This window comes from Mizuhopecten yessoensis, unplaced genomic scaffold (genome assembly GCF_002113885.1).
Source record: "Mizuhopecten yessoensis strain PY_sf001 unplaced genomic scaffold, ASM211388v2 scaffold5229, whole genome shotgun sequence".
NCBI lineage: Eukaryota > Metazoa > Mollusca > Bivalvia > Pectinida > Pectinidae > Mizuhopecten > Mizuhopecten yessoensis.
Window position 1 is genome coordinate 2,612,963 of NW_018405944.1, and position 20,048 is coordinate 2,633,010.

At 35.5% G+C, this 20,048-nt stretch overlaps 2 protein-coding genes across 3 annotated transcripts in view; one reads left to right on the plus strand and one right to left on the minus strand.

The window, feature by feature from the left end:
- The window catches only part of LOC110450472 (vasodilator-stimulated phosphoprotein-like), a 54,276-nt gene extending 36,807 nt beyond the window's left edge, over positions 1-17,469 (minus strand). Inside the window, exon 1 of one of the 2 annotated variants that reach the window (XM_021498024.1) lies at positions 17,264-17,469. In XM_021498024.1, the coding sequence (XP_021353699.1) occupies positions 17,264-17,268 (5 nt within the window). In that variant the 5' untranslated portion in view covers positions 17,269-17,469. Of the gene's footprint in view, positions 1-9,712; positions 9,916-17,263 lie in introns of those variants that run through there. The other variant, XM_021498021.1, reaches the window with a different exon arrangement.
- A 150-nt stretch (positions 17,470-17,619) lies between these two features.
- LOC110450474 (signal recognition particle 9 kDa protein-like) overlaps positions 17,620-20,048 on the plus strand; it is a 5,282-nt gene continuing 2,853 nt past the window's right edge. Inside the window, exons 1-2 of the mRNA XM_021498026.1 lie at positions 17,620-17,798; positions 18,991-19,059. Coding sequence (XP_021353701.1) covers positions 17,727-17,798; positions 18,991-19,059 — 141 coding nt within the window. The 5' untranslated portion in view covers positions 17,620-17,726. The remainder of the gene's footprint in view (positions 17,799-18,990; positions 19,060-20,048) is intronic.

Sequence of the window (20,048 nt, forward strand, 5' to 3'; positions counted from 1 at the left end):
GGTCATGCCCCCCTCTTGTACTTTCCCCCCGGCTCCCTTGCTGGACGGGTCATGCCCCCCTCTTGTACTTTCCCCCCTGGCTCCCTCGCTGGACGCGTACGGATCATGCAACTTCAGTGCATATTTTGCCCCATTTCAACAAAGGGTACTAAATTTCTATTCCTGCATTTACTCCTGTCCTTGAAAGCATGCAATAGCTGTCGAAAATATCTCTGTTTATCCGCTGTACCACTTTTTAGCCTAGCTATATACCTATAAGAAATAACCAATAAAATCATGCATCTGTTGGAATATTTCTATCGAGTCGTTTCTAAAACTCACATGAATAATGCAAGATTTCCCCTGAAGCAAGAGAAACTCTACCAAAAACTCATAAAGAATAATTATGGAAATCTGCATAAGAAATAAAACACTGGTTTGAGTACAAAGACGTAACCAGGTACCGATGTCCTTTACTTCCTCCTTAGACCAATTATTAAGATAAAACTAAAATTCCTTCAAAATATCCATACATTACAATCATTTTTGTCAGGGTTTTTTCTGCGGGTACATCATAGTTCAAAAATGTTAAAGAAATATTAAAGAACATAGATATCTGCAGGAACCCAGGTGTAGAATCATTGAGTTTGGCAGTATATATATATATATATATAAGTTAAGGAAATATGCTACATGTATACCTCTTTAACAGAAGAGTTCCACATTAAAGACATTTGTAAAACATTTTTTTTGGACTTTGTTTAAAATCAGCAGATAAAACCTTTGTTAGGTTAACAGGAATGCATCCATAGACAACACGTCTCCACCAATCAAAAGCTGTGGTGCCTATCTTTGTTATCTGACCAAAAAAAACAGGTTGATTGCAAATCTACACAGGCCCATCAACATTCATGGTATGTTTAATCAGAAAACGGCCAGTAGTTTTCGAGAAAAATGTCAGGCAAGTGCATTTTGGAAGAGTGAAAACGAAGGAGTTTAAGATGGCGAGCCATTACAAGAAAAAAAATTGAAATGACTGGTCTTGATGAGGACGGAGCTTGATATGGCTGCAGTTATGATGAGGAAGGAGCTTGATATGGTTCCAGTCATGATGAGGAAGGAGCTTGATATGGCTCCAGTCCTGATGAGGGAGGAGCTTGATATGGCTCCACTCATGGTGAGGAAGGAGCTTGATAAGGCTCCAGTCATGATGAACGAGGAAGGAGCTTGATAAGGCTCCAGTCATGATGAAGAAGGAACTTGATATGGCTCCAGTCCTGATGAGGAAGGGGCTTGATATGGCTCCCGTCATGATGAACGCGGAAGGAGCTTGATATGCCTCCAGTCATGATGAGGGAGGACCTTTATATGGCTCCAATCATGATGGGGAAGGAGCTTGATATGCCTCCAGTCGTGATGAGGAAGGGGCTTGATATGGCTCCAGTAATGATGAACGAGGAAGGAGCTTGATAAGGCTCCAGTCATGATGAGGGAGGAGCTTGATATGGCTGCAGTTATAATGGGGAAGGAGCTTGTTATGGTTCCCGTCATGATGAGGAAGGACCTTGAAATGGCTCCAGTCATGATGAAGAAGGAACTTGATATGGCTCCAGTAATGATGAACGAGGAAGGAGCTTGATAAGGCTCCAGTCATGATGAATAAGGAGCTTGATATGGCGCCAGTCATGATGAGGAAGGACCTTGATATGGCTCCAATCAAGATGAGGAAGGAGCTTGATAAGGCTCCAGTCATGATGAAGAAGGAACTTGATATGGCTCCAGTAATGATGAACGAGGAAGGAGCTTGATAAGGCTCCAGTCATGATGAATAAGGAGCTTGATATGGCTGCAGTTATAATGGGGAAGGAGCTTGTTATGGTTCCCGTCATGATGAGGAAGGACCTTGAAATGGCTCCAGTCATGATGGGGAAGGAGCTTGATATGGATCCAGTCATGATGAGGGGGAGCTTGATATGGCTCAAATCATGATGAGGAAGGAGGTTGATATGGCTCCAGTCCTGATGAGGGAGGAGCTTGATATGGCTCCCGTCATGATGAGGAAGGAGGTTGATATGGCTCCAGTCCTGATGAGGAAGGGGCTTGATATGGCTCCAGTAATGATGAACGAGGAAGGAGCTTGATAAGGCTCCAGTCATGATGAGGAAGGAGCTTGATATGACTCCAGTCGTGATGAAAAAGTGCTCAAAATGACTATGTTGTCTGGACAGTCCCCTGAGTGTGTAATCTGGACCAGTGGGTCTTATAGAGATCAATATCCTCAAATGATGCCTCTGTTTGGTACCTTACAACCAAACCAGGCCTTACATAAACTTAGGGCTTCTCCAAATGGATTTCCAATACTGATGACTTGAAAATCGTGATTGATACTGTCATTTACCTGGGGGAATTACAAGCTAGCCAGAACTTTTAACACCACTGAAGCCATTTGCTGGTAAATCAGTATTTTCACTTAATTACATTTTATGGCAGACTTGATAAAACGAGAAACCAACTTATAGTCTGTTACTGCCACTGAATTAACTGAAATATCTATATATAGGATAAACACAATCTTTGGTTGTTTGAAGATTTGAGATTGACTTTACCAGCAAACCAGATTACACATACCACACAAGACATATTCCTAAAGAATGGGTCCCATTTCATGAAAGTGTCTATCTTAGCATTACCTGATTTTGGTTATTCTGACTTTGAAATAACTTGCCGTTAATATATTTAATTTCACTATATCCCGCCGTGCCCACCAAAAAGAACATCACTTCCCCAAGTACAGTAGTTGATTATTGTAAATGAAGACCTAATGTAGGTGTCGCTGGGGTTGTTGGCCTGGGCTATGCCAGGAATTGAACCCAGGCCCACAGCTCATGTGGCGCCACTTACTACTTTTGTACTCGGTATAAATATTATAAATCTCAGTCTATAGGTCAGATACCAGTTAACAGTGACATTGGTTAAGTAGAACATATTGAAATGTTAAATTATTAATCCCTTCTTGTCTGCACTGCCTGTGAAGCTGACTTCGACATGTTCATCATTTTTACATCCAATATTTCTGAACTAGTAGGTTTTTCTCTGATCAATACTGTATACCCAGAATTTTTTGTCCAGTCAAATTTTCGCCCTTCGACAGTAAATTCCATTTTCACCCTAAATATTATATTTTCCCTTCACATTTAACTACTATGTATATCATATTATTTGCAAATGTTCACTATGACGATAAATTTGCCCCCATTATGGAGGGCAAAATAGGCGAAAAGGACACTGCAACCAAAAATTTCCTGGTATACAGAAATCCTTACTAAAATGTTAAAGTTTGAAATTTGAATGTCCGTAATAAATCAATCTCTAAATACTCTATCTTTTTCTTAAACCATTCTCCTTAATGCTGTACACTTGAAGCTGAATAAAGAGTTTGTGTATACTAGTGTAGCATACCCACCCGACATGTTCCAGTATGTAAATTAAAGCTCATCATAACACCATTACTATACCACCTGCTATAGACAGGTAACGCCACATCTCAGAATGTTATATATCGTTCTCAAACTCAAACAGAAGGGCTGATCACATTTACATCAATCTAGATTCGGACGTTATATTGATATTTCGGTGATACGAAATTTATATACCACTGAATCGAAGCTGTAATAACAAATATTCATAAGTCGGGAAAATGTTAAGTATTGTTACAGAACAAATGGAAATAATTACAAATCTTGTTGATTTTAATTAAACGGGACCATGTGCACATACATGGCTAGCACTGATCATGACCTAGGCATGCTGGTACCAAACTTATTTGTAGATCACATATACATGTATAACAAAAGAATTTTAATACCAGCTTACCATTTACATAATTAAAGACAGTTCAGCAGCTGATTAGACCTCAACAGTTGACCTGGTAAATCTAATCAAACCTTAATCGGTAACTATATGATAATGCCCGGTATGTAGGAAGTATAAACTAGGAGGTAGAACAGCCAGTCTGCACTCTAACCTCAATAACCAGCAACACCTGAGTCATCCTTCACAAGTTCACTGCAGGTCACGCTCCACTTTAATTTCAAAAATTGTTCAAGCCAGCATTGGGGAATGTGGATTCTAATGGCAAAAGCATGTAAAGAGATGAAGTTTGCAGCTGTTGGTTGGACAGAGAAGATTATGCTGGGGCCCCCTTCCTGCACTGTACTATGATCATGACATACCAGGCAGACTCTATCTCCCAGTGGGGCCCCCTTCCTGCACTGTACTATGATCATGACATACCAGGCAGACTCTATCTCCAAGTGGGCCCTCCTTCCTGCACTGTACTATATGACATACCAGGCAGACTCTATCTCCCAGTGGGTCCCCCTTCCTACACTGTACTATGACATACCAGGCAGGCTCTATCTCCCAGTGGGGCCCCCTGCCTGCACTGTACTATGACATACCAGGCAGGCTCTATCTCCCAGTGGGGCCCCCTCCCTGCACTGTACTATGACATACCAGGCAGACTCTATCTCCATGAAGCATCTATGACTTCCATTTTGGAAATGCACCATCTCAGACAAGTTCAAGTGTGATGTTAACTTACATGTCATCTGATACAAACCATCCAAATTTAGTATTTATATCAAAAATCTAAAACAGAACCTTTAAACTCTCTTTGAAATAAATTTTCAAAAAAATATGCTTTCGGTACATTGAAACATTTTAAGAGCTAGCTTGTTCAAATAACATTATTGAACATTTGTGCCAAAACCTGTCATCCTGATGAAGCTAACAAGTCTTTTCTTGACTAGGCCAAGGCCAATATTACGTCACTTCGTCACAGGCTGCTTAAAGCCTTTTACAAAATGATAACACAAAACTTCAAAATGTAATTTTGAAGAAATATCTGAAAAGGTTGGTTTTTTTTTTGTCATTAGATAGTTACCTTGAAACCTCTATTTATGTAATTTCAGTATTGAACTTCAATAACTTTGTAAATATACTAGATAAAATTTTGTATCAATTTATCATTACGGTGACCATGCTTCTGGTATACTGTACATGTGTGCTGGCTCTCAAACCGATACAGATGCTGAATGTTGTACCAATATCATGAAACTTTTATAATCTACATGTATGTTACAGAACGACTGGTATTGTATTCATCAAGAGTTTAATGCTAGCCTTAAGTAAGATCCCTTATTAGCAAATAGAGAAATGTACAATGTAAGACAAATCTTTCAAATTTAAATCTCTACAGCGTTTTTATCCTCAATTTGATATGGGTATGGTACATACAGTACTCATGTAAACACAGGAAATTTATACCCATTTATAGTATTTTTCAGAAAATAATGAATTTTGGTTTATATGTTTTGTCTTCGGTAGTTTATCTTTGGGGTTGCTATCATAACTAAATAATTGCATATAGTGTGTCGAAAGTAAGAAGGGTGGGGAGACTCATGTATTACTACAATTTAACTAACTGAACGAGATATGCACATTCTGGGAATATTATATAATTATTAGCACATGTGAAAGGCACATCTGAAATGAAATGTTTTTCCAACAAATTGACTTTCACCTGTGCCTATACTTCTCCAGTTCCTTTAATTAAACAGAAAACAGTTTTAGGTATTGGCCTAACAGATCTAAATTGTACCATATTTATCTGGCAATAAACCGATGCTGGGTAATCCCATCCATACAGATAATCAGAGACGCTGGTAGAATGGCATTTCATGAAGAAGGATCCTTGTCCAACTTTCCTATGTACAGTAACCTCCCCTTAACTTCCGTTTGGATATAACTGTAGCATAGCAGGGCCAGGACACTTCTGCTGACCAGGTATCTCAGTGAATTAGAGCGATATTTTAACAATCTGAAGTCCAAGGTTCGAACCCCAGTCTAGACCCACAGAGTTTTTATTTTTTTTGTTCATTTCAACATTATTAAAAAAAAAAATCATTGAAGTCCCACAAGAAATAATTCATCAAAGCTATAGTCATCCTGGAAAAAGTAGTTTCCAATATTTAGGTACAGTTATTCACAGTGCAACGGGGATCCCTAAGTAGTAATAAGTCCCTTACCATGAGTAAGATACATGAGTTGCCCAACATTTCCATTTTGTTTTCTGCAAGAAATGTATGGTACAGATGCCTCATCAACAGCTATTATGTAATTTAGATGGCAGCTGAATATTTCTAATGATTTGTATTGATAATTCTACATCCAGAAAATGGTCATGTGGTGTTGATAGCCCGTAACAATAAATTCATTTCTTGCATCTGGCTCATTCACCTGGTAGAGCAGAGAATTAAAACACACGGGTATAATGAAAATAAATCACTCCTACATATAGGCAATAGCTAGAGTAATACTGCCTATTGCCAGACAACCGACCTCCTTGTGGTTACTATAGTGAGACATGTAAAGGTACAGCTAAAACAATGACAAATAATGAAACGGCAACACCATGCATTATCATGAGATCATGTTGTCTATATATTTTAATCAAAACTGGGGAAAAAATCCATTCAACCTGAAGTAAGTCTAAATATGGAAACGGAGTTCATCTCCAAAACTGCTGATATTCAGGTAATAAATCTAAAGCTAGACTTTAAATTGATCCATAAATATTGTGATTTTAGCTTTTTGCCCAATGATTTACCGCTAAAACTTACATGGTGCTTTGCACGCTGTATACTGGTGCATTTTTCTCCTACCTCTAAGAAATCTCGCCCAAAACCAAGAACTTTTCTTACTTGACTACCGGTATTATATTAAGTACCTTTATTCAACAACTGGCGTCATGTCTCTTCCTAGTGCCTTTCTGTCATTTTACATAGATATGATCTGTTACATGATTATATTTCACACCCTATGATAGTTTATTCTAATTAGTAAAATCTGAACTAAAATATCATAAATTGTAACAACAAAAGTCATTTTACTGTACAAGGGAAGTATCTGTTACATAATTCTATTTCACGACCTACGATAGTTTATTCAAATTCTGATAAATCGGAACTAAAATAATGTTAGCTGTAACAAGTAGTGTACCGTAGTCCTGAATCACAGCTTACGTCACGCTGTGTCACACCTTGTTGGATCTAGTGGAGTGTCAAGTCACCTCTCTATTGTACACGTGACTGTATCTGGGGACACTACCAAATATCGGTAGGTAGATTTACTATAACGTCACAAAAAAAAAAAAAAAACACAATAAATCGTGGCTACAATGTATACTTGGTATATTAAGAACTCATTAAGAAGCGTATCACCCATGATTAAAAAAAACGATTATCATTAGTTATTATCAATTTTCTACTGGTATTTATCATATTAGAAGCAGGAATCTTAAAGAATAACATTTAGGTTATATTGATCTCCTTAAACAATGTTCCTACGAGGTTTCATTATCAGCACCATTCGTAGTTAAGTGTTCTAAATATATACTTGACTCATGCTTATATATAAAACAGTCACTAGAACTGAGGAGTGTGGGCCTGGCTTCTGTGTAAGTTTATATACTGTTCACTATTGCAGTTTATGCCTTCAAGTTACTCTGTAACTATAAATGTGCAATAAAATTATTGAATTGAATTGAATTGAATATATATATATATGGTTCAGTTAAATTACTAGACCAGGACCAATTTGAGTTACTGTTCATATTTAAGGACATGCAATTTGTATAGTTTCTGGTTCAGAGAATATTACATTCTCAAAATTCAAGCTAACAGCATGTCAAGTTAATAATGCTTTGAGCCACAGGGCCTAGCTGCTACAGGTAAACCTGTGTCACAGATAATTATAGATCCCAGGTGATAAGATACAAACGATATAAACAAATTCCTGTGTCAGCAAGTCACAAAAAATATACAAAATATCAGAACATTTTTTTTTTTACACTTTCAATGTGTTTGTTTATATATAGCCATTAGTAAAATTCAAATTATTTTTGGAAATTTGAATTACCACAAAATTTTCCTGGTTACAACTTTAAATGTCTATTCTTTAGCCGTAGACATTTAATCTGACAGAGATCCATGCAGCAAGACACCAAATGTTAAGACAACATCACTTAACAAAAAGAATCTGATTCCCATGGCCCAGCATTGATCATCAGCTACAACTCAAGAAGACAATGGAACAATGGATAACACAATACGGATGCAACACCTACAGAAAACATTTGATCACTTAATGATTGAATTTAAAACATCCGAACGCTTTCTTGTCTCACACTTGTTGAAGCCAGAGTTACTGATTGGGACAGCTGACGGCAGGATCGAATTACAGACAGCCGCAGGGAAAGATAACTGGAGAGGGGAGGAAGGAAGTGGGGCCACATACCTCAGACCCAGACTTCAAATTATTCCTACTACAGAAGCGTGAATCAGCAGCAGAAGTTATAGTGCTTGACAGATTTAATGATACACAGGGAATCCACTTTACACTGGGTGCATAGGAATTAAATCAGGAAAATCGTGGGAAAATGTATCCCATGGCGTAACATAGTAGAAAACATTTACCTGGATTCCTATCATTCCAGGTCAACAAACTGTTTATTTTTTTGTTCCTAAACAGTGAAAACTTAACTCTGTTAGACTCTTTCAACAAAGTTTGAAAAATATGTTTTTCCAAAATGACAAATCAGTAACTTGCAAATACCTTGTGTCAAGCAAACCTTCTATTTTTTATTTTTTTGCATTACACAAGTCTTTGCCATAAATACCACCAATAATACATACAACAGTACAGAACCGTTTCAGGATAGTTTTTTTCAGAGACTGACTAGCTTATAATAACACAACACAAATTTAAACCATCATCTAGACTAGTTCCAAAACATTCACGACTAAATTTGCTTGTACATATAGCAGGGCTAATACTGGAGGGGGTCATGGGGCAATTGACCCCTCAAACCTGAAATTTACTCCTCCATGTTCCAATGTTCTTTAAATTTTACATAGAATGGCCCCTCTTAGTTTTGATATTGACTAGAAATTGCTGAAATGGTCCACTGCTCTCAAATTCCAGGATTTGAAATCAATATCTGACGGCTAAAAACAAAGATTTTTTTTATTGAACTTTAAATATCTGGTAATTCTTTATAATATCTATTTGACAATTGAAGACCTGGTGGTCTATATACATAATATTATATACCTACAAGTACTGTACCCTTCCTTTTGGTTCAATTAACATATCTGAACATACACTAGATACAGATGTATGTATGACCCTTTCTTATTGTTATATACACGACACAATCACAATTAATTCAAGAGCACAAATTACCCAGATCTCTCGCTAATTGGGAGACCAAAAGTAGTCTGGGATAATAAGCTGTGACATTACCACTAATACAAACGCATTTGTGATAATTTCCCCTGGCACCTGTGACCATGAGCACACATAAACACCAGTAACATACAAATGTACCGGCATAGGTGCACAAAATGGAACCAAACTTTGATGTGCACATGACACAATGCCGAACCTCATTAAACACATGTTAATAGATGCTATAACAATACAATTTGTAGATGACTGTTTTTTTCCTTCAGTCACACAAGACCATTCTGTTATTCAATTTCCACGCACACCACAGAGTTGGACCACGCCGTCGTCATCACCGGACCAATAATCACCGCTGCGGCACAATGGCAATGTAATTACACACTTATCACCACGGAGACAATTAGCCAATCAGTATTGCACTTACCCATACGGAGATGTATAGATATCCTCTTCCTCAATGCTAACATTATTGGAATCTACACTGTAGTCATAATACTCCATCATCGATCATCTAGTGGGAAGTGCTCCCTCCCTTATCCTCCTCCTCCGACGACCGACAGACTCTATGTAGCGACCGACTACTGTAGAGTACCGAGTCCTCGTACACCACTACTGCCATGTGGCAATAACCTTACCACATTGATTCAGTTTCCCAAACGAAAACCCCCTCAGCGCTGTGTCAATTTTACTCCACTGGCCTCAGCATTGTAATACTATATGGTCCCTAGCACATTTCTAATGCTTTACCATGTATGATAATCCATGAGACTGATTAATGATTCTAAAACAACTGCCTAATTATTTTTCAAAGGGAATTGACTCCGTTTCCAATGCTCCAAACATGTGCTTACGGATTCTAATATTATGAAATTGTCCTAAAGTTAATGCTTTCTGATCATGAATAGCTACATATACAGTTCTTGTACAAACATTGTAGAGAATGTCGAACCAATGATCATGGCACACACTTAGATCCATGACTTCAATAACAAAATGATGGACCACTTTGTAAAAATACTCAATACAATTGTTTTAACATGCTTTCCCAACAATTCATGCATACACATGGTAATTAAAAGATCATAAAAACTTGAACAGGAATAAGTCATCATGAATGTAAGGTCTTCAAATTATTGTTTCAGTGGTAGATCCAGTTATTTGTTTTAACAACATAAACTCCGCACCAACAAGAAAAAGTTGCAGAAACACATTAAAATCCAAAATTCAACAACAGTCATGAAAAACGAGGAGGACCGGACCCGTTTTGGCCCTAATTAAATCTGTCATGTGTAGTATACAGTTATGTCTGTACCATCCGTACTTCGTCTGCCTAATTATTCGGTGGAAGTCTTATAATTAACTTATTCACCCCTGAAGACACATTTGAACTTTTCAAAATTCAAAGGTTGGAAGAGTTCATTATGAAATTTCAGGGGTGAATGAGTTAAACAAGACAAGCAGTATCAATTTACTATGAAATATATGTTAGCCTGGAAACAGTACACTAATTAATGTTAATCCCACTGTGTGAGGATGATGATTGTTTCAGTCTAACACGCTAGATCGACATAAAGCTGATTTGTGTGAGGATGTTGATTGTTTCAGTCTAACACACTAGATCGACATAAAGCTGATTTGTGTGAGGATGTTGATTGTTTCAGTCTAACACACTAGATCGACATAAAGCTGATTTGTGTGAGGATGTTGATTGTTTCAGTCTAACACACTAGATCGACATAAAGCTGATTTGTGTGAGGATGTTGATTGTTTCAGTCTAACACACTAGATCGACATAAAGCTGATTTGTGTGAGGATGTTGATTGTTTCAGTCTAACACACTAGATCGACATAAAGCTGATTTGTGTGAGGATGTTGATTGTTTCAGTCTAACACACTAGATCGACATAAAGCTGATTTGTGTGAGGATGTTGATTGTTTCAGTCTAACACACTAGATCGACATAAAGCTGATTTGTGTGAGGATGTTGATTGTTTCAGTCTAACACACTAGATCGACATAAAGCTGATTTGTGTGAGGATGTTGATTGTTTCAGTCTAACACACTAGATCGACATAAAGCTGATTTGTGTGAGGATGTTGATTGTTTCAGTCTAACACACTAGATCGACATAAAGCTGATTTGTGTGAGGATGTTGATTGTTTCAGTCTAACACACTAGATCGACATAAAGCTGATTTGTGTGAGGATGTTGATTGTTTCAGTCTAACACACTAGATCGACATAAAGCTGATTTGTGTGAGGATGTTGATTGTTTCAGTCTAACACACTAGATCGACATAAAGCTGATTTGTGTGAGGATGTTGATTGTTTCAGTCTAACACACTAGATCGACATGAAGCTGATTTGTAGTTAGTGTTTCACCATGCCTCATTACACAGGAATTTGGCTAGACAATCCAACAACCTCGGCCTAGGTCAGGTCAGACACAGCAGTACACTTCAGGCCAACCAATGCAGTACCAAAATACTCCACTTGGCATCACATTTTTATCATTATCAAAAACACATGTTTCATCATGTTTTGATACCTTTCATTGGGGAGGGGGAATGTAAAAATGTAAAATTAAAAGCACTCTGAAACATAACTACTGACTGATATTATCTACTGCATGTAGCTGTATATCAAATTTGGAACTTGAGGTGAAATATTTGAGAAAATATGCCCCAGGTAACTGTTTAAACGATTGCATGGGGTCACAGCTATCAAAACAAAACATTGCAATGACCTACTTTCAGTATGCATGTGGCATTCTGTCAACTGGAGTTTTATCAAATATAATCGCATAACAAATTGGGTGTAGTTCATGGTGATACAGGAAATTTGCCCTGTCAGAGCTAGGTCAAAATATAGGTCACAGCAACCTAGATTTTGTACATAACACTCTGCTATACCAAGATGTACACCGAATTATACCAGGCAAAATAGTACAGAACAAGCCCTCATTATACAGGAGGTGACTTAATTAAGGAATCCTGTCCCAGTGCACTATATGGATTTTTGTATATAGAGTAACTTCCCCTTAATTTCATTTTGGATACGTAACTGTAGCATATAGTTGGGTTAGGATATTTCTGCTGACAAGGTAGCTTGGTTTGAGCGATAGTACAACAATCTGAAGTCCAGGGTTCAAGTCCCCTGCTGATTTTTACAATCATAACACTGCTGTTTAATATTTTTATTTCATCATTTATCATTGTTTCATAAAAGTCCTGCTAGATATCATTTCTTTTCAGAACTGATTTATCAAAGCTATAGTCATGTCGGGGAAAAAACAGTTTCCAATGCAGTGATTTTTTTTTTGTCAGTGGTACGGAGCTCCTTAAACAAGTCTTTGGATGGACCAGACCAGGTTAAATTAACAGTACAAAAATTACATCGTATACAGTTATAGTTTCTCAATTTACTGTATTCATTGGTACTTTCCCTTCCAGAGTTTCCTTATCAGAAAAATTCCCTTAAGATTTTTTTCACACAAATTTCAAACTGCTTTCATACAATTACATATTGGTGATGGTTTGGTTACAGGAAACATAGTTTAACTACCTAAATTTCATATATATATATATTTATATATGCAAGATAATGGATCAATCAAACTAATACAAATAAGTTGTTTTTTTGACCTGTGAAAACAATGAATTCAACACCTTTATTTAAAGATGGAGACACAAAAAGTGTGAGGCATAAAAAAGGATTATTAGCACTTGTTTCTGTTCCAGATAACATTATTAGCACTTGTTTCTGTTCGGATATATAATAACATAACACAAGGATGTATACTCCAAATGACCAGAGTCTGTTAAGGTATCAAACAACATATATACACATCCCTCAACAGCTGGTAACAAAAACACTTTGGAGCCTTCATTGTTAATATAAGGTCAACATGTCACTGTCACTATATATACATTTTTCAGCAGTTAGCTGAACTTATAGATACTTATAAAAGTTGGAACTGACCGGCAATTATATACAAATCTTCCACTTGTAAAATTCCAAGCAATTTGCCTCAAGGAATTCTGGTTATTTTCCAACAAACTATTTTACATATCTACATCATCACAAACTCAATCATAAAATTATGTTAGATGTACGTTCTCAGTCGTGTCAATTTCCTGATTTTTATGGTAGGGTCAATACGCTGTATCGACAGGGAAGTGAAACAAAACAAATCTCTTGATACTTGATATGTACACACAAAACGGAACAAAAGGAACAGAATATTCAGTAATAAATTACCACAGCTGTTTCTCCCTCATCGATTTGTTTATATAATAATTAACTCCAGAGTTACCTGTGAATTGAATTATAGACATTTAGATTTTTTTTGTAGCTTTATAATTACTTGTCTACAACAAATAGCAATTTTCACATGATTTGCCATCACCATATATTTGTCTGACATTAGTATATCATATCTGTTGTAAAATAGTTATACTACATCTGTATATATGAAATTCTAGGACAAGGCAAGGGCAGTCAGCTGCGCCTCATATGGCTACAGATAACTGATGTTTGGTCTGAATGATCACTAAGAAAACGAAGTGTCAGCCATTTGTTTAGACACACTAACTAGGGTGAAATCTCGAAATTTGCAGAATTTGTTGTTATTTGGCTGGAAGATCAGTTATAACAGTCTCTGCCAATGGACCTTTTTTCATCTCACTAATTAGAAACACAAGTGATAAAGACTGTTTTATGGACAAAAAAGAATGGTTGCTGGTCACATAGAGCAGGTGATTGCTGTTTAGTGTTGCTGTATATTAAACATCATTTGGGACTCTTTCAAGTCTGTCATAATAGACAGGTATATAGGAAGTAGCTACAGATACAATGTAGGTATACTAGTGGCTGATGAAAATGTACATGTGGTTGTTATAGACAGGTGGTCACTAAGACTTATAGGTTTGACTGTATTTTCCATGGAGAATATGGGGTAGATTATTAATTCTGCCTCAAATTTGACAAGTCCCTTGCTCAAGTCCAACAGTGCATTGTATATGAAGATATCAGGAAGGAAGTAGTTTAGTGTGTGCTGATCATAAGCCTAAAAAGATTAAGCTTTCATAGAAATATGCATGCTTCAGGATGTATACATATAGACAAATATAACATTTATTTCCTGCAAATTCTTTTCAGACATATCAGTACTTGGGACTCATAATTCAAAGGTTGGGGCTTCTGAAAATTTTCAATATTTCTTTTTATTAGGCTTGCTAATTTTTTTAAAATATGAATTTGTTATATATCTGTTACACATTATACTCATTCTGGTGCATGTTCACATATTACAACTTAATTTATATAATAACTACTTGTTTTTTCTGGATCTAGTCATCTGTCTTTTTGCTAGAACTTTTATCCTGACACTTATAATTAATTAGTTGCTTAACAATTTGATACCATACATATCAGGTCAGTAATCAGTATTAATAAAACGTGCCTAAACCTGACCTTTCAATTTTTGACAGATAGTTAGGTAGGTAGGTAAAATATATAGCCTCTAAAAACTGTGTTTGATGTGTTGCATTCAAACAACACTGCCAATCAGAGATACTAAACAATGAAAAGGATAACTGTCTCAATCACACAATTTGAAAAAATATAATAACAAATCTATTTCAATTTTTAGCAAACTCTATCATCAAAACATTATCCAAGAATTATTCTATAGCAAAATAAGTACATGCATGGCAATGCTACAAAACATGCATGGTTTACCTGGTAAATCAAATTTTTAGAAAAGCAATCTTTCAAAGTAATAATTCTTTAACTCATTCACGCCTGAAATTTTATATTGAACTATTCCAACCTTTGAATTGGAAGAGTTATGTAAAGCTCTCATCAGATGACAAGTGCTACCCATTTCACTACTTAGTAATGCATCTGCCTTGTTTACAACTGTATCCTGGTAAAATGATAATCAGGATATTTCTACTTTTTCTTTTCAATCAAATTTGTTTTCATATATATGTTATGCAATAAAGTTGTTTTATTTCAAAATCGAACACAATAACAATGACAGTCTATCTTGTGAGTTAAAGCTCTTACATCATGTCAACTACACACACATTTGTACTTCCCCTTCCTTTAGTGAGTAATCGTTTTAAGGATCCCTGACATTTTTTTTGTATCTCACTGAAGCTCAACCGGTTCAGGAAACTACCATTGACCAGGAAGCTTTAAGCTGATTAGAGTGACATATATATATATATACTAATCCGAGGTCAAAGATTCAAATCCTGGTATTTTACACGGAAAATACTGCTGTTGATTTTTGTTGTTTATTTTATCTTTACTATTTTTTCATAAAAGCTCTATGAGGTATGTTTTTCTTTTCAGATATATATGATTTATCAAAGCAATCTTCAAATCAGGAAAAAAGTTTCAAATACCTAGTTCCATTTTCTGGCAGTGGTTCATGATCATATATATCCTTATTCCTCAAACTAACATGCAATATCCTACTAAAATAACAATCACAAACCTTCTACAATGTACTAACATATATTGCAATAGAACTGTGTTATTGAATGACTATATTCATCCCAACTTTTAATATATTCTCAACAAAAAACTGACACTATTGTTTCTTACATGTACATGTAGAACTGGGTGTATACCAGCAGCTACTCATGTTAGTCCTAATGTTAGCACTGGCCATTTAGTCTATATTTATCTCCTTCTACAACTGCTTAATACAGACACAGCTATTTCCTCTCCACAGTTACATGATCCTAGCTTCTGTAGCTGAGGCTAACAACTTTGTTTCCTTTAAACATAAGCTATTAACGTTAACTGTATCCTTTCTCTTTATAATGTATTGTCTCGGGGAAAACAGTTGGCTGCTTACAGTCAGATTGTTTTCGGTAGAAAAAACAAAAACTAAATATGTTAATTCATACTTGACATCCCTCCCTATTTAGGAGGGGGGGCTCCCGATTTTGGAGCCTTGAATTTAGTATTTTAAACCATTGAATTTGCTAACTCATTCCTATATTCTCAGATGTGATGATTTCATCTGAAAGTACAGCTTAAAATATGTCATTTTGAAGGGTTATTTTGTCTCGAGGGGGTGTATAAACAAGTTATTTATGTTTTAATTTTGAGCATGCAGAATCTCCCTCATGGAAATTTCCCTCAAAAAATTGGCAAGTATATATGTTAAATAAAACGGTCTATCTCTTTCTGTCTTTATCTTTACTTTTAAACAATTAATACTATATTCTTGATACTGGATTTACTGCTTAAATCTGTATTTAATTTTCGTTCACACCATCCTAATTCAACATGTGTAATCACATAAACATATAGTTGTCAGATGTAATGTGACAAAGCCACATATCCTGATAAGGTCATTTAAATCTAGTCATTGGCTTTCCAAGTTTCCAACAATTCCAAACATAGTATCATAACAGTCAAGTAGTTGTTTGGTTTACATCAATCAAAACTGGGAAGCTTGTTAGTCTTGTAACTGTATGTTTTCCAATTTTGATCTCAGCTAATATAAATTTAAAATTTACTTTCAAAGTTGAAGAAATGGAAACAAATCTGAAATGTGAAAAAGATTAAAGTATTTGAACATAACCCACTTTAAGGTTTACCATCAATCAATAAGTTATAAATGTTCTATGATTACCTGATGTACATAGAAACACTTCATCCATCATTATTCATGATGTGTATTGCACAGTACTGTCAGTTTATTAGGGCTGTGTATTGGAAATGGAACACACTGTATATCTCAGCCACTGCCCACTGTTTGCAATCATTAAAATGACAGTAACATATTCATTTCTTTACTATATACTTCATGTATAGTATTCAATTTCAATTATATGTTTATTATGTGGTGTGCATATAAGCATGATAAAGCATTGTGACTTCAGACAGTCTGACTGCATCTGAAGACTCCCATCAAAGATGATGTTGTCTGAAACGTGATATAAACTTACCTCATTGTTGGTTGATTAAACCGGTTTCTCTGTCTGTGCTCAGAAGTCAAGAATCAAAGTGGCAAACGCATACACCAAATGATAGAAGCGGATATCCTGTTTACGTTCTCTTGTTTTATATAAACTTGTTTCCGCATAACCCCATCTTCCTTGTCACAAAAGTAACGCCATTATTGACATGCGAGAATTATGGGATTAATAAAATGTATTGGACAAATTTCTTTCAAAAACGTATTAAATTGTGGTTAAACGTAAATTGTAAACACATTAAAAATACAGTAAGGGCTGAATAAAGTTTAAATTACTCGAAAAATGAGATAATCTATCCTGAAATGTACCGGAAGTTACATTATCTCCGTAGCCTTGTTATCGTTTTTAACTTCCGGTACAGTTTGTTCATTGCTAACACGTTGCATCCTCACAAGTTGGTACCGGTGAAAGAAAGGAAAGAAAGATTCTCAAAATGACTTTTATGACTTCGTGGGAAGAGTTTTCAAAAGCTGCCGAACGTCTATATTTAAATGACCCGTCAAAAGTAAGAATATCGAGGATATAACCGTGACATAACATTCCAAGAAACAATTATTGCAATATGTCAATGTGACAAAATTTTGTAAAATGTCTTGTACCCTGTTAAGAAGTTGCATTAGGACGCAAATGCATCCTCTCCGTCTCAATGAGTATCCTTTTGTGTTCAGATAAAACACATTCACCAAACGACATATGAACTATTTATATCTGGAAACAAGAATTTAAAGCATATGTTGTCTGATTTGTTTACAACTTGATAAAATTTACACTTAACAATGTCATGCGATTGGACAATTGCAGTAAAATCATGCACAGGTTGTTAAGTAAATTTATTTTTTGGATGTACATGTATTTGTTATTTAGACACAACCCAAATTAAAAGGATAACATAATTTTTGGACATTTAATGCTCCATCCTTTTGGCAACCTGTACATGTAGTCATTTCAGTATCAAGTTCAAGTAATGTTTTGTGAAGACAAAAAAATCTTAAATTATATAAATCAGAGACACACAGACTTGTGCACAAAAAGTTTACAATGTGCCAAATTGAAACATTTCTCTTTTAAAAGGTATTGAAATAGTATTGGAACAGGAACAGTTTATATGGTTAACTAAATTACAATTTAATAACTTCAATAAGATTCATCAGTTTGAAAATATGTGATTTCAAAGTTTTACTTTGAATTTCTACACAAACAATGTACATATTAAATGTGTCACAACGTTTCAAGACCAACTAGTCCCTTTGTCAAGCTATGACTGAGTGAGTGATTTGTATTTTTACTTGTGCAACGATATGACGAAGTTGTATATTTGTTCTTCTTCTTCCTGATACAAGTCATACTCTATTACTCTTGACTCTTTTATGTCACTCGACCCAGGACATTTTGTCTATTGATAGGGAACGTATACACACTGCATGATCTAAACATAAAATAAATTTACTATATATATCATCACTATTGAATATAACACTATAATGTTTGATACATTTACCACTGTGAAGATACAACTTCATTATGTACTGGTAAAACAGTAATATATGGTTAAATTTACAAAATAAAATATTAACAAATAAAAATCAGGCCTGTATTGAAGATGTTCTGTCATATGATGATGATAGAACGGATAAAGACTATGTTGTAAAGATAGTGTTTTATATACATACAATGTATATGTGTTTTCTGTGTTTTAGTGTCGATATACAATCAAGTACAGACATTGTGATGGGAAAATTAATGTGAAAGTGACAGATGATTCTGTGGTAAGTATTTCATTCAATACCAAACTTATAATGAGCTTAACCCTTTCACCCCTATGTTACTTTAGTTAACTCTTCCATGCATTGATCTGGATGAATCCATTTTGGTCTCCAGTGATGAAAGGATTAAGCATATATTGCATATACATGACGTGTATGGTTTCAGTTATTTCAAAAGATCTAATTATAAATATGCATTATTAATTATTAATCTAGAAACTGTAAATGGATTTTTTCCCCAGAACTATGGTAATTAAAATAAGACATGTTATAATATGTTACAATGTGTCCCATTCAAGGACAAGAATTATGATCCGGTATAAAAGGACCTACAAAGCTGGTTTCAAAACATTTATCAGTGGCCAAGATTATATTCTTGTGTGAATAAGTCATAATACTTAAACCCCCGGTTTTCTTGTCCTTTCTTCTAAGGCCCCAAAAGATATATTGTGTTTCAGGTATACCTATATGCCTACCTACCCTAGATTTTACTGCTGACCGTATATATTTTATCACCTACTTGTATCTAAGATTAATTTATTAGCCAGGCAAAGTTCACAGCCACTCATTAAACTGTACTTTTTTCCTGTTCTTTGAGTCTGACCCTATTCTTCACGAATTATAATTAATAGCCATTGTAATTGTGATGAAATGCCTAAATGGATTGTAAAATTTGAAATAAATCATAATATTAATTCACTAAAATAAAAAAAATAACAGAATAAAATTATTTGCCTACTGACCTACCCTATTTTATTCAGTGTTATTCATGTTACATGAAACAAACTGATTTTTTTAGGTCACCTGAGACAAAGTCTCAAGTGACCTATTGCGATCGCCTTTTGTCCGTCGTCGTCCGTCGTGCGTCCGTAAACAAATTACATTTTCGACTTCTTCTCCAAAACCCCTGAACCAATTTCAATGAAATTTTGCAGGGACCTTCCATGGACAAAGGTCAACAAAAATAGTTGCCGGTTTAGTCCTAAGCCCCC